The sequence below is a fragment of the Podarcis raffonei genome, chromosome 13 (genome assembly GCF_027172205.1).
Source record: "Podarcis raffonei isolate rPodRaf1 chromosome 13, rPodRaf1.pri, whole genome shotgun sequence".
NCBI lineage: Eukaryota > Metazoa > Chordata > Lepidosauria > Squamata > Lacertidae > Podarcis > Podarcis raffonei.
In genome coordinates, this window is record NC_070614.1 from 43,575,512 (window position 1) to 43,588,398 (window position 12,887).

Consider the following 12,887-nt stretch of genomic DNA (forward strand, 5'->3'; position numbering starts at 1 on the left):
ACCGAGCTCTTAAATAGATGAGAGCAATACATTAGGCAAGGAGCCATGGAAAGAAAGTGTTCATTCTGTACTAAATTCATGGGTCAACAATGGGCCAGTAGAATCCATGACTGGAAACAGACGGTGGTCTCCCTCCCTTTAGAAGGCTTTAAGAACTCGTCATAGAGATATCTTGAAGGAGCTTGAAGCTTAGAGAATCCTGGCAGTGCTCGGCGACATTCTCCAAGGTGCAAGGTGTGGTGGTCTCAGGTGGGCTGATCCGAACGCAGAACTTGAATGAAATAAAACAGTGCAGTGACTGCCTCTTGATCTGTATGTCTGATCACCTCTCTCTGTTATATGTTAGCTTTATGGCTAATGTCCAGGGCTGTGCAACCACTATACCTTAAAGAATTCTAGGCGCCACAGTTTACACCTCACAGAGCAACAATTCCATTAGCAGAATTCCAAGGGGGGGAAATGTGCTTTGTAGTCTAAGGCACCACTTTTGAGGATTCCAGCCCATCCTTATTTAGAGCATTTCAAACTGTTGAGTCCATTGTATCTCCATCATGGGTGGGAAGACACATCTCACGAGTTTTTCTCTCTAGTGTGAGGGATGCAATTGTTTTGCAATGAACTGGGATTGATCTGAAGTGGCAGCTTTTCAAACTGTGCGCTGGAAGAACCCTGCAGTTCTTGAGAAGCTTTGTGAGGTGTGTGTGTATCTATTAATGGGAACATCTGTCAACAGCAGATGAGGTTCCCTGAAAATGAGATTTCCCAACAACGCTGCTGATCTTCACCTTGCCATGTGTCATGTGCATTCTTGGTTCTACTCTCAGGTCATGGGTGGAAAGGGCTAGTGGTGAGGCCCGAATGGGTCTGCTCAGTGTGCCTGGCATGAAGAGGGTGTGCACCTGAGAGCAGGCATCTTCAGCCCTTTCAGACTCATTTTTAACTCCAATATGCACTTGGGAACAGATTTCTAAGTCATTTACCATATATCTGCATGGTAGTAATGGTCGAACCACCACAGGGGATTGAACCCAGGGACCTTTTGCACGTAAATCAGAGCTGCAGCTCTTCGTCACATCAATGTAGGCAATACAAGTCAAAAGTAGGAAGGTCTCATTTCAAGCAACATCTGATGGGATTCTTACCGAGTGTAAAAAGTGGAGAGTAGAATCTTCTTGGGTCTAGCCCCCTCCTCCATACTGATGTGAACCACACCAGCCCTCCATATTTGTGGTTTGTGAGACTCACGTGATCCCTTTACAGTGGGATCCAGGAGGAACCAGGATCTGTAAATCAGGTCTTCAATGTGTACCAGAAATCCACACTCAATCCAGACAGTTGCTATTGAAGCATCCTTTGGTTACTGCTTATTCCCTGCAAGTTTTACTATCCAAGGCAGGGTTATACAGGGAGGGAGCAACACAATACCTGAGGCAGGGAAAGCCAATATGGTGCCTCCAGATATTGTTGGACCACAGCTCCCACCATTCCTGACCACTGGCCATGCTGGCTGGGGCTGATGGGAGTTGTAGTCTCGACAACATCTGGAGGGCATAACACTGGCTATCCCTAAGTTAAAGGATCACCTTAGAAGTTGTTCCCAGTTTGATTAAACATGCTCTTAGGCTCACCCCTAGGTCCCTGAGGAACAAGAAGTTCCAGAGGTCCATTGCTTAGACCAGGTTAAGTTTCCTGTATAAATAGATCACTGAAGGCTTATGGGATTGAGTAATGATTGTGTTTATTTACAGAGTGAACTTATTTACAGCTTGAACTGTCCAACAGCACATCCCAACTAGAGTCAGCACTCCTAAATACACTTTCGAGAGGTTTCAGAGCCTTACATGAATTTCTCCTGGGTTGCTTCCACTTGGCCTGTTGAGTATTTGTCCTGATTTGTTTGCACAAAGTTTGAAGGGAGGTTAAATGGCCACAGCTGTTTACTGAGCATTCGATCTGTCTTGTCTGCGGGAAGTTTGCATCAAGAAACCACATGTTTCTCCCTTCACTTCCCTGTTTGCAAAAAGTCTGTTTTGCAGTGAAGCAGCTTTGTTGCACTGGTGATAAATCATCTTTAAGTGAACAACCTGAATTTGCCAGAAACGGCAATGGCCTGGGAATGCCCTCAGTCTCACTTCCCCATTCAAACAGCTGTTTCTTTAAAGAGAGAGAGAGACCTAGATTATGCCACCCTTTCGCCTATGTCATACTTGAAAGAGGAACATATGCCTTTATGTCCCATTCAGGAGATTTGGGGAAGTCCTTGCTATTGAGATCAATCACCAGCACCTTCCCTAGCAACAGATGTACTTGGCAACTTGGCAACATACAATTAACGAAGTTCCATCTGGCTGTGTTATGCCTCTGCTGTCCAGATGCCCAGTTTTACAACAATACCTTTTCCTCCCCAGTAGAGCTGAACTCTGGAAATGAGCATCAGGGGGTGGGGGCGGCAGGGGCAGGGAAAATACCCCACAGCCCTACAAATTTGCAAATATCCTATGATGGGCACTGCTGGGCTAGCTCCCATGACGTCAACTAAACATTCATAGCTTCCTTGCTCTGGAGCAGTTCTGCAATTTAATGAATGCCTCTGGCTTTCTCCCGCTGCTCTGAATTAACATGGTAAGGAAGTTCAGTTGACTTTCACTGATTTGTTTGTCTGCCATAGAAGCTGCAAAACCTGGAGATGCTAGATTCACATCATGGATGAAGAACCTCCCCTTATGGAGAAGGACCATGACTCCATGTGAGAGCATCTGCTTTGCATGCAGAAGGTCCCAGGCTCAATCCCACCTCTTTTGGGCAGGAGAGCTGCTGTCAGTCACTGCAGGCAGCACTGAGTTAAAGGTAAAGGTACCCCTGCCCGTACGGGCCAGTCTTGACAGACTCTAGGGTTGTGCGCCCATCTCACTTAAGAGGCCGGGGGCCAACGCTGTCCGGAGACACTTCCGGGTCATGTGGCCAGTGTGACGAAGCTGCTCTGGCAAGCCAGCACCAGCGCAGCACACGGAAACGCCGTTTACCTTCCCGCTAGTAAGCGGTCCCTATTTATCTACTTGCACCCGGGAGTGCTTTCGAACTGCTAGGTTGGCAGGCACTGGGACCGAACAACAGGAGCGCACCCCTCCGCGGGGATTCGAACCGCCGACCTTTCGATCGGCAAGCCCTAGGCGCTGAGGCTTTTACCCACAGCGCCACCCGCGTCCCTAGCACTGAGTTAGATGGACCCAAACTCTGATTCAATGTAACACAGCTTCCCATGTCCCTGTAACTTCTGTTAACTATAAAAGCCCATATTTTTATCTCAGCTTGATTAAATGATCTGCCCTATTGGAACCACACATAGTCATGGATTTGGGGGGTAGAAACGTTGCTTTCCGAATTCTACACACATCATAAAAGCCCTAACTTCCGATGCTGAGTGGTTTCTGTGGAATTTCAAAATTCACTTCAAGCTGTCACTGCCTCCTGTGGGAGTGGGTTCCATAGTTTAACTAAGGGCTTGTCCACACTTACCCCTGGGAAAGCCTGCTGTTTACCACTGTCAAGTGGGTTTTGCTCCAGACTGATGTTTGCTCCAATTTAGCGCTAAATAGTGGGTTTCCCACGGGGAAGCAGCAGGGCAAATGGAAAACCGCTCGGACCCAGGGCCCCCAAAGCATGGGACAAATGAAAAACCACTAAGGACAAGCAGAAGTGTAGATGAGCCCTATGCATTGCACGAAGAAGTACTTTTATCTGTCCTGGATCTTCCAACATTCAGATTCCTTGGATGTCCAGAAGATCTAGAGTTACGAAAGATGGAGAAAAACTTTTCTATACCCATTTCCTCCATGCCATGTATAATTTTCAGCGCATTTCTTCTTCACTTTCCTAATCACAAAAAGTCTATTTTTATTTTGTAAAGTAGATTTTGTTGCTTTAGAGCAACAAAATTTTCTGGTACGTGTTTGAATCCGTTTTGCAAAATAGTGACAGTCTGGAGGTGATCCAAGTATTTGATATCCAATTGGCCTCCTACTTTGTGGGTGTCATTTTTCTTGTCCTTGGGCCCTGCCATGGAGGAAGGCAGCCCTCAAAGCTGGTGGAATGTGGAGGGGCAAAATCAACCAAATACAACACAAATAAACCAGCCAATCCTGTTCAGTTATGGCATCTGGGAACTTGTTAGTTAACTCTCCCTGTTCCTCTTTTCTCTGCAGCATGCAAGACAGAACAGTGCCTGGGAACTACACCATGATCACCCAGGTCTACCTGGTGGGACTCACCAGCCACCGGAGAACACAGCTTGCCCTCTTTGTGATTATCCTCGTTGCCTATCTGATCTCCATGGCGAGCAACCTCCTCATCATCCTGCTGGTCCAAATGGACTTCCGCCTCCATACCCCAATGTACTTCTTCCTCAGCAACCTCTCACTCTTGGAGATGTGCTTCACCAGCACCGTCGTGCCCCAGATGTTGGCTCACCTGCTCGCCGGGGATGGGAAGCTTTCGTTTGGGCGCTGCGCCTTCCAGATGTACATGGCCTGCTCTCTGGGTTGCACCGAAGGCCTCTTGCTGGGAGCCATGGCCTACGACCGTTACATGGCGATCTGCTGCCCCCTGGTGTATGCTGTAGCCATGAGCCGGGCACGCTGTTTGATGCTGGCGGCCATCTCGTGGGTAGGAGCCTTCCTTCTCTCTGGGCTCATCACAGCCTTTATCATGCAGCTCCCATTCTGTGGCCCCAATGAGATCAACCATTTCAACTGCGAGTTTGTCATGGTGATAAGGCTGGGATGCACCGACACGAGCTTCACAGAGGCCATCATCTTAGGGGTGGGGGTTTTCATACTAATTGTCCCTCTGGCCACCATCTTGATCTCTTATGGACTCATCATGGCGACTGTCGTGCGCATGAGCTCGGGCGAGAGCCGGAGCAAGGCTTTCTCCACGTGTGCTTCCCACCTGATAGTGGTCACCATGTTTTATGGCTGCCTCATTGGCCTGTACATGAGGCCTCGGTCAGGGACAGACCCCAGCCATGACAAACACGTTTCCATCTTTTATGTTGTCATCACCCCTCTCCTCAACCCGATCATCTACACGTTGCGGAATAAGGATGTCCATGCCGCAGTGGCTAAAGTCTTCAGGATAGAACTGATAAACACAAGGCCTGAGTGGTCTTGAGAGGCAGCACTGTGTTTAGCAAATGGCGGTTGTCCAAACAAATCTATGATGTTGAAGGTCAAGCAGGACGGAGTGGGGGAACTCACTGAAGCTCATAGATTTATAGGACCTCAGAAAATCTGATAGAAAGTATCTCTTGATCTCCTATATTTAGCAATGACAGGATCATTCAAGGATCTGAGGGGAGGAGCAGGGGTTGGGGTGGTGGTGAGAGTTGCATGAAGAGATACCTACCATTTAGCTTCTGGTGTTCCAGTTGAGGTGGGTCCTTTCATTCCAGGCTAGCACCAGAGGGTTTCTTAAGAATTGACCTGCCTTAAGCAGAGAAAAGAACTGGCTTTCAAAAGAAGAAGCAGCAGAAGAAATTCCTAGTTGGAATCATGTCTTTACCATCGTATTTATTCTCTCTCTCTTTTAAATGTAATGTGTTTTGTGATGTTTGCCTGAAACACAGGTATCTACACCAAACTTTAAAATGCACCTTCTTTTCAATGGTTTTTATTGGATTTTGCATTATATTTAACACAATTTCCCAGTAGTTTTTAATTATTTTACAATTCTACCACATATGAAAAAAATGTACCTTCCTTTTCTTTACATTTCCAACACTTATTAGAGCTTGTTCTATACATCTCTGCCATTTTTACAGGTGTAATATACCATCGGTACATCATCTTCATATAATTCTCTTTTAACAATACAGTGGTACCTCGGGTTACATACGCTTCAGGTTACAGACTCCGCTCACCCAGAAATAGTACCTCGGGTTAAGAACTTTGCTTCAGGATGAGAACAGAAATTGCGCAGTGGCAGCAGGAGGCCCCATTAGCTAAAGTGGTACCTCAGGTTAAGAGCAGTTTCAGGTTAAGAATGGACCTCCAGAATGAATTAAGTTCTTAACCCAAGGTACCACTGTATACAGTCAGTAAATTTTAAATTTACTTTCCATAGTTTTCCCCAGTCTTCCATTTGTATGTTGTGTCCTATATCGTGTGCCCATTTAATCATTACAGATTTAACCTCTTCGTCTTTGGTCTCCCATTCTAACAATAGATTATACATTTTCTTTAAGAGCTTATTATCATCTACTATTTCTTTTTGGAATCTAGATATGGTATAGCCAAATCCCCCCTTTTTTTTGTCTTCTTTAAAAACCCCATTTAATTGACAATGTTGCAGCCAATCATAAACATATTCTCTTATCTGATCATAATCCTTAAGTTTTAATTTGCCTTCTCTTTCTACCAAAAACTCTCGATATGTAGGCCATTTTCCTTCTATATTTGTCCTTTTAATTGAAATTACTTCTGTGGGGGCCACCCACCATGGTATTTTTTTTGTTCTAATAGGTCTTTATAGCTTTCCCATACTTTTATTAATGATCTCCTAATTATATGATTATGAAATCTTTTATGTACCTTCCCTTTATTATACCATAAATATGCATGCCATCCAAACTTTAGAATGCACCTGGTACTGGCTGCAGGCCAGAATAATGTTTGGCAAGTTATGCTCCTTTGTTGCTGGAAAGTTCTCGCAATTTTCCTAAATTAACCTCTCGAGACCCAAGATGATGAGGTAACTAGCAACAAACTGATAATGATCCAGAGGTAAACTCCGAAGAGATGAAAGCAATCCCTATGGTGTGCATCCACACTCTTCATTGTCTTACTGACCCTCAGAGCTTTGGCAAGTTATAGGGGGAGAAAGCAAAACCCAACCTGTTGTTTATCTTCTTTTGATAAGAATAGACAAGAATAGTTGCTTTGAAAGCTTTATAGATTGCTTGGTAGAGCTAATGTCAAGGTGGTTGAAGAACCAGCACTTAGTGACAATGTACTAGCATTGCATGCGAAATATCTCCAATATCTATAGTTAAAGGACCTGCATGAACAAACTTGGAAGGGCATCTATGTGAGGCTCCAGAAAGCAAGATCCATAAAGCGATACACAAAGGGCTTTTTAACTAAGAGTAAACTCAGGGCCTTTTTCCAGCCAGAACTCAGTTCTGGCACCTCTCAGGTGGGCACCATTGCCATTATAAGAGAACAAGGGAGGTGTTTATAGTGAGTTCCAGCACCTCATTTTCTACAAAAATAGCACTGAGTAAACTTGCTCCCATCCCTATACTATACTATCATCCAGGGACTTCACTGGAAGACGCCAGGCACGATTATTTCCTTCCAAACTCTTCCTAATTGAGACTATAATGGGCAAAAATAACCAGCTAAGATGTCCATTTCCAACCAATACTACAATGGCTCATTGTGTCTGTGCCTATGCAAAGTCTATAATTAGTTCTGGATGATATTCGGACCTGGACATTTCACAGCTTGGAAAAGCTACATGGTTCCAGATTTCAACTTCAAGGAAGAAGCCATTAGACATTTGACTATGAAGACCCTGCTTTGGTTGCGGAGCTTTCCTAAACTGTGTAGAGAAACATTCCATCAGCTGCCCTCATTTGAAATACAGGTTTTCTCCTGAAGTCACTGACAGTCTCTAGGAACCTTCTGTATGATTTCCCAACATTTTGCATTAGAGAACTGCCTTAACTAATCCAACTCCTAATGCACACCTTCCTATAAGGCAGTGCCATGCAGGAACCCGTCAAGCAGGAACATTTTGGAGAGGCACAAAGGTAAGATGATATTCTGTAATAAGGGTGTTAGACAGGAGCTCTAACCCACCCAATTTGCACTTCCCAAACCAATTTCCTTCAAAAATCATAGTTCTCTGAATTGTGTTCATCCTCACCTTCCAGTCACTGACACTGTGGGTGGGCATTTGCTATTTTGAAAAGTTACAGATTTTAACGCATTTGGTCACATGTGCAGAATATCAGCAATTCTGCCTCTTCCCTTTTAATTTGTTTCTAGTTTCTTGTCTGATGTATCTAATCCTCCCCCGGGAAGCTTAGGGAAGACCAGTTCTGTTGGTCTACAGCAGGGATGGAGTACCTTTGACCCTCTAAACATTGTTGAATTTCAAAGTCCATCAGCCTCAATATGCATGGTCAATGGTCGAAGAGTTGTAGTTCAGCAAGGACTAGAGGACCAAAGGCTCTCCACACCTGGTCTACAGTAAAGCCTGGCTGTACACAGTGCTGCTTGTGATGTGGGAGAGCGTGGAGGAGAGAAATAAACCTCCTATTGGCATTAGTGCAATATTTAGTTTCAGTGTAGATCTTAAATATATATTGTGTAGCTAAACGTGCTTGGTATCCTGTCCAAGTGGACAAGTTGCCTCATTGGGGTTTTGGGTTGTTTTTTTTTAAAGGCAATATTTTATTCTATAGATTTCAGGTCTTCTGTCATGTCCCTCAGCACCTCTTTTCAACCCAGCCATTGTCACCTTCTCTGGTGGGTTAAATCCTTATATCTCATGCTGTGCACACACCTGTCCATTCAACAGTTGCCATGAACAGGGAGTCCTGTTAAGGTTCATTTCCTTTTTGCTCAAAACATTTGCTCCTGAGACGCTTCTGGAGAGACAATGCCAAAATTGGTTTAAATGGCTTCCAACCACAGCTTAGAAACCTGGGCAAAACTATTGCAGATATTAATACTGTGCAGTTTGAAAGGACTGGATGCATAAAAAATTGGGTTCTTTTGGAATGAAACATTGTCGAGACCCATTAAAATATTATTCAAAGTTTACTTGCAGAATATTCTTCAAAAACAGAACAAAAGCATAAACGATACGTTCACAGTATCCATACAATATCTTGTGCTGTCCAGCACAGGCTCAGCATCTTAGAAATTAAGCAAACTTATAATCAAAGCTGACAAACATAGCTCTGTTTCTTACACAAAGGCTTCATGGCCTGCATTCCAGCCCCCAAGAATGTGTGCCCCTGGAGAGCAAAGAATCCAGCCACCAGCCTTCCAAGATGGTGAACTGGCAACTCAATAGCCTCATCACATGATCAAAGGTTGCATTCAGTTTAGAGAACAACCAACAGTTGTTATCAACCCATTAAGAAATTCAGAGACCACTTAGAAAACTACTGTGGAAAAACCACAATGTTAGCAATACACATCTTGCCATTCTCCATGTTAAAGCTTTGTTTACACACATAGGCATTCCCATTTCAGCATCAGTTAAACAACTATACTTAAGAAAAGCAACCAGAAATAGCCCTGTTTGTCATGGGGTCTCTTGCTGTTAGAGGTTCCCCAATCCTGGTTTAAGCAATGCATATTAATGAAGTAAACGTGGCAAAGGCAGTTTCCTTGCCATTTTCTGCTTCTTGGCTTGTAAGGTGAGAAGCAGATGGAGCTGTTTTCTCTCTCTAGCCATGGCTTGTATGGTCTGCAGGCACACTAGACCACTACCTTGCTGAAGCCAAGAAGGTCTGGGTCAGGCCTGTGCCTGCATGAGTGATCACATGGGAACCATGTTCCATCACCTTGGGCTGAATAATGGAAGAAAGGCAGGTTATAAAGGGAAGAATTGAAATAAGCAGGGCTTATGTGCTTTGAGATAAAAGCTTCCAGAAGTTGTAGTTCCAGCCAGCCTAGCAAATGGTCAGGGGTGCTGGGAGTTGTAGGCCATCAGTATCTTGCTGCTGAGATGATTATGCAAAGTTGATTGGTTTGGGATTTGTTTTAGTGTTGCAGGAAGTGAAACATCACCTGTTTTTAAGGTTGTCCCATTCCCAGAGAACATCATTGGTTTCTCAATGTTGCCCTTTTTCTTCAGGCAGGAGACTGGGATGGGGTTGGCGAACCTCACCACTATCACAGAGTTCATCTTGGTTGGACTAACCAGTCACCGCAAGACACAGATTCTACTCTTTGTGGTCATCCTCATCATCTACTCCCTCACCATTATGGGGAACCTAGTGATCATTATGCTTGTGTGGGCTGACTCTTCCCTCCACACGCCCATGTACTTCTTCCTGACAAACCTTTCGGGCCTGGAGATCTGTTACGTCACCAGCACCTTGCCTCAAATGTTAGCTCACCTCCTTTCTGGCAATGGGACCATCTCCTTTGCCCATTGTGCTATCCAGATGTACATTGCACTGGGCATGGGCGGCACGGAATGCCTTCTCCTAGCTGCCATGGCCTATGACCGCTACCTGGCCATCTGCCACCCCCTGCTGTACACCACTGCCATGGGCAGGTGGCGTCAATTGCAGCTTGCCTTAGTCTGCTGGATGGGTGGCTTCCTCCTGGGTTCGATAAACGTGGCCTGCACCTTCAGGCTCCCCTTTTGCGGTCCAAACCGCATCAACCACTTCTTCTGTGAGCTGCCCGTGGTGCTGAAACTTGCATGTGCCGACACGCACGTTACACAAGCCATTCTTTTCGTTGCATCTGTGCTGGCCCTGCTAATTCCAGTTTCTGTTATCCTAACGTCTTACGGACTCATTCTCTCCTCAGTGTTGCGAATGCGGTCAACTGCCCGACGGCACAAGGCCTTCTCCACCTGCGCCTCTCACCTGGTGGTGGTCACCTTGTTCTATGGCACTGTCATGTCTATGTACATGATCCCCCAGTCAGGGTCAGCTCCTGACCGGGACAAGCAAATTGCAGTCTTTTATGTTGTGGTCACTCCCTTGCTCAACCCCATCATTTATACTCTGCGGAATAAGGATGTTCATGGGGCAGCAGCCAAGGTGCTGGGAAGATGGAGCTTTGAGCAGTGAAACTAAATGTTGCCTGTAATATGAATGGGGTGGCTCAAGTGTTGGTATTCACCACATAGTTACACAAACAGGTGGCAGATATTTCTCCCTCCCCCACCCCCTAAGCAGTGGTTAGACCTTTGTTAACATCTCACATTGATTTTAAATGATTAAATTGAATTAGCTCCTCCAAATTTTGAGTGGTCCATATACCTTATGGGGACTTCTGTCCATGGAATTTGAATTTTTATTCTCCAGCGATGTGAGCAATTCATATATCTAGATATGGGAATTCTCTATGGGAATTCCACCCCACCCCATTATGTCCTTTTGATTATTATTATTTTGGTATGTGGTATCAAATCCATTCTGATTGTTGTAATTTTATTTTATAACCCTCAAATTTGGCAAAATAATTTAAGTAAATTTAAAGCAATTTCAAATGGCTTACCAGGATCCTTTAGTATTAATACATCATTTTCACATACACTTCCACCCCTAGAGTTTTGTGTTATTTTCTAATTGCTTCTGCAGGTGGATTTGGTGAGAAGCCAGACAGTACTGGAAACCAGGGGAATCCTTGCTTTGTGCCTCACAGACATAGCTCCAACTGAGAATTGTACAACTGCAGAGTTGGGAGAGTCCCAAAAGGCTCATTTGGTCCAAACCTCTGCAATGCAGGAATTATAGCTAAAGAATGGCCATCCAACCTATGTCTGAAAACCATCAATGAAGGATAGTCCACGACCTTACTTCTCTGATAGTACCTTATTAATGCAGCTTGTAGCAGTTAGATCAGAATAAATCAGCTTAACCCACAAGAATTCAGAACACTTACACTATCAGCATTCTAAATTGTGCAGGGAGTCTTTGCGCATGGAGCAAGCTCCATGGTGAAGACCTTTGGGATCCAACATGTAGCAGGCGGTGGGACCAGGCAATGGGGAGTGACGGGGGGTGGCACAGGATTAGCCAATAAAGAAGTACCAAAATTCTTAAATAGACACCAAAATTAATCTTCCCCCATTCTTCACTGTCATCAATAAACTGTTGGCTATGGAAGGCTATAGCTTCTGCTCTGCACCAGAAGTCCCAGGTTCAATCCCATATATTTTCAGCTGTGCCTGGGAATGTCCCTGTTCTGAAATTCTGGAGATCTGTCACCGCTCAGCGTAGACAGACTTGACCTAGATGGACCACTGGTCTAACTCACTATAAGACAGGTCCCCGTGTTCCTATGAGAATACCTTGCATCATAAAAGCTAAGTAAAAGGTAAAACCTGTGGATGTGCATTCAGATATACCCAGTTTGCATGCATTCAAATAATAGAATGAGGAATGTGTTTTGTTTTGTTTTTTAGATTAGAATGCATAGAACTCTATGTTGAATCCAGCATTATCTTTCCATATTTCTATGCTAAGAGCTTGAATTCCCATGAGGTTCAGGAAATAAACAACTATTCATGGCACAGAGAAAGGCACCAAGGGAGTCCCTGCGGTGTAGTTGATTCATCTTAATGAATCTCAAGCAACAGAAAAACAATGCAAAAAATCCTAGAGACAATAAAAAGGATGCTATGCTGTCTAGCTTTTAATGTCTAGATTAGGCAGGCAGTTGGGCAAACCAGGTTGTGGTGAACCTCACCTTAGAAGGCATTGAAACTTGGTTGGAGAATCATCCACAATCGGGTAAAGCAAGCTAGACCTTTGTCTGCGGTCCCTGCTATCTCCAGTTAAAGGATCCCAGTTCATAGGACAGGGAAGGACAACCACCTGATGTCCTGCCAACATACACACAGCTTTCTCTTCAGGATGGGAGGCAGGGAGAAGATGCATTTTCCTGTTTGAGATGAATCTGGATGTTCACAGCACTGATTGGACTTTGTATCAGTCATAGATCAACCTGCCCCACTTGCCCAGAACAGGGAGGCACAGCACTGATTGGTTGGGCCATGTGTTGATCAGGAGGTTGATTTCCTCCCCAACCAATTTGATTCTTTAAAGGTGGGAGAAATCTTTAACAAACAAGCGCTAAATAAGGCCAGAAGATTGGATGTGTGAGAGAGACAGAGAGCAAGAGAGT

General features: G+C 44.6%; 3 protein-coding genes across 4 annotated transcripts in view; all 3 read left to right on the plus strand.

The window, feature by feature from the left end:
* Positions 1–12,887, plus strand: part of SDR39U1 (short chain dehydrogenase/reductase family 39U member 1) — a 226,905-nt gene that overhangs the window by 80,482 nt on the left and 133,536 nt on the right. The window lies entirely within an intron of this gene.
* Positions 2,703–5,330, plus strand: LOC128398983 (olfactory receptor 2D2-like). Its single transcript, XM_053360243.1, has 2 exons — positions 2,703–2,746; positions 4,203–5,330. The coding sequence occupies exons 1-2, from the start codon at positions 2,703–2,705 to the stop codon at positions 5,167–5,169; spliced, it is 1,011 nt and encodes a 336-aa protein (XP_053216218.1). The 3' UTR covers positions 5,170–5,330.
* Positions 9,887–10,825, plus strand: LOC128399758 (olfactory receptor 2G3-like). The gene has a single exon (XM_053361476.1). It carries the CDS (start codon positions 9,887–9,889, stop codon positions 10,823–10,825), a length of 939 nt encoding a protein of 312 aa, XP_053217451.1.

Coding starts and splice junctions, on each gene's coding strand:
- LOC128398983 (XM_053360243.1), top strand. CDS start 2,703: ATGGATGAAGAACCTCCCCTTATGGAGAAGGACCATGACTCCAT. Junction 2,747..4,202: donor GAGAAGGACCATGACTCCAT/GTGAGAGCATCT, acceptor TTTTCTCTGCAG/CATGCAAGACAGAACAGTGC.
- LOC128399758 (XM_053361476.1), top strand. CDS start 9,887: ATGGGGTTGGCGAACCTCACCACTATCACAGAGTTCATCTTGGTTGGA.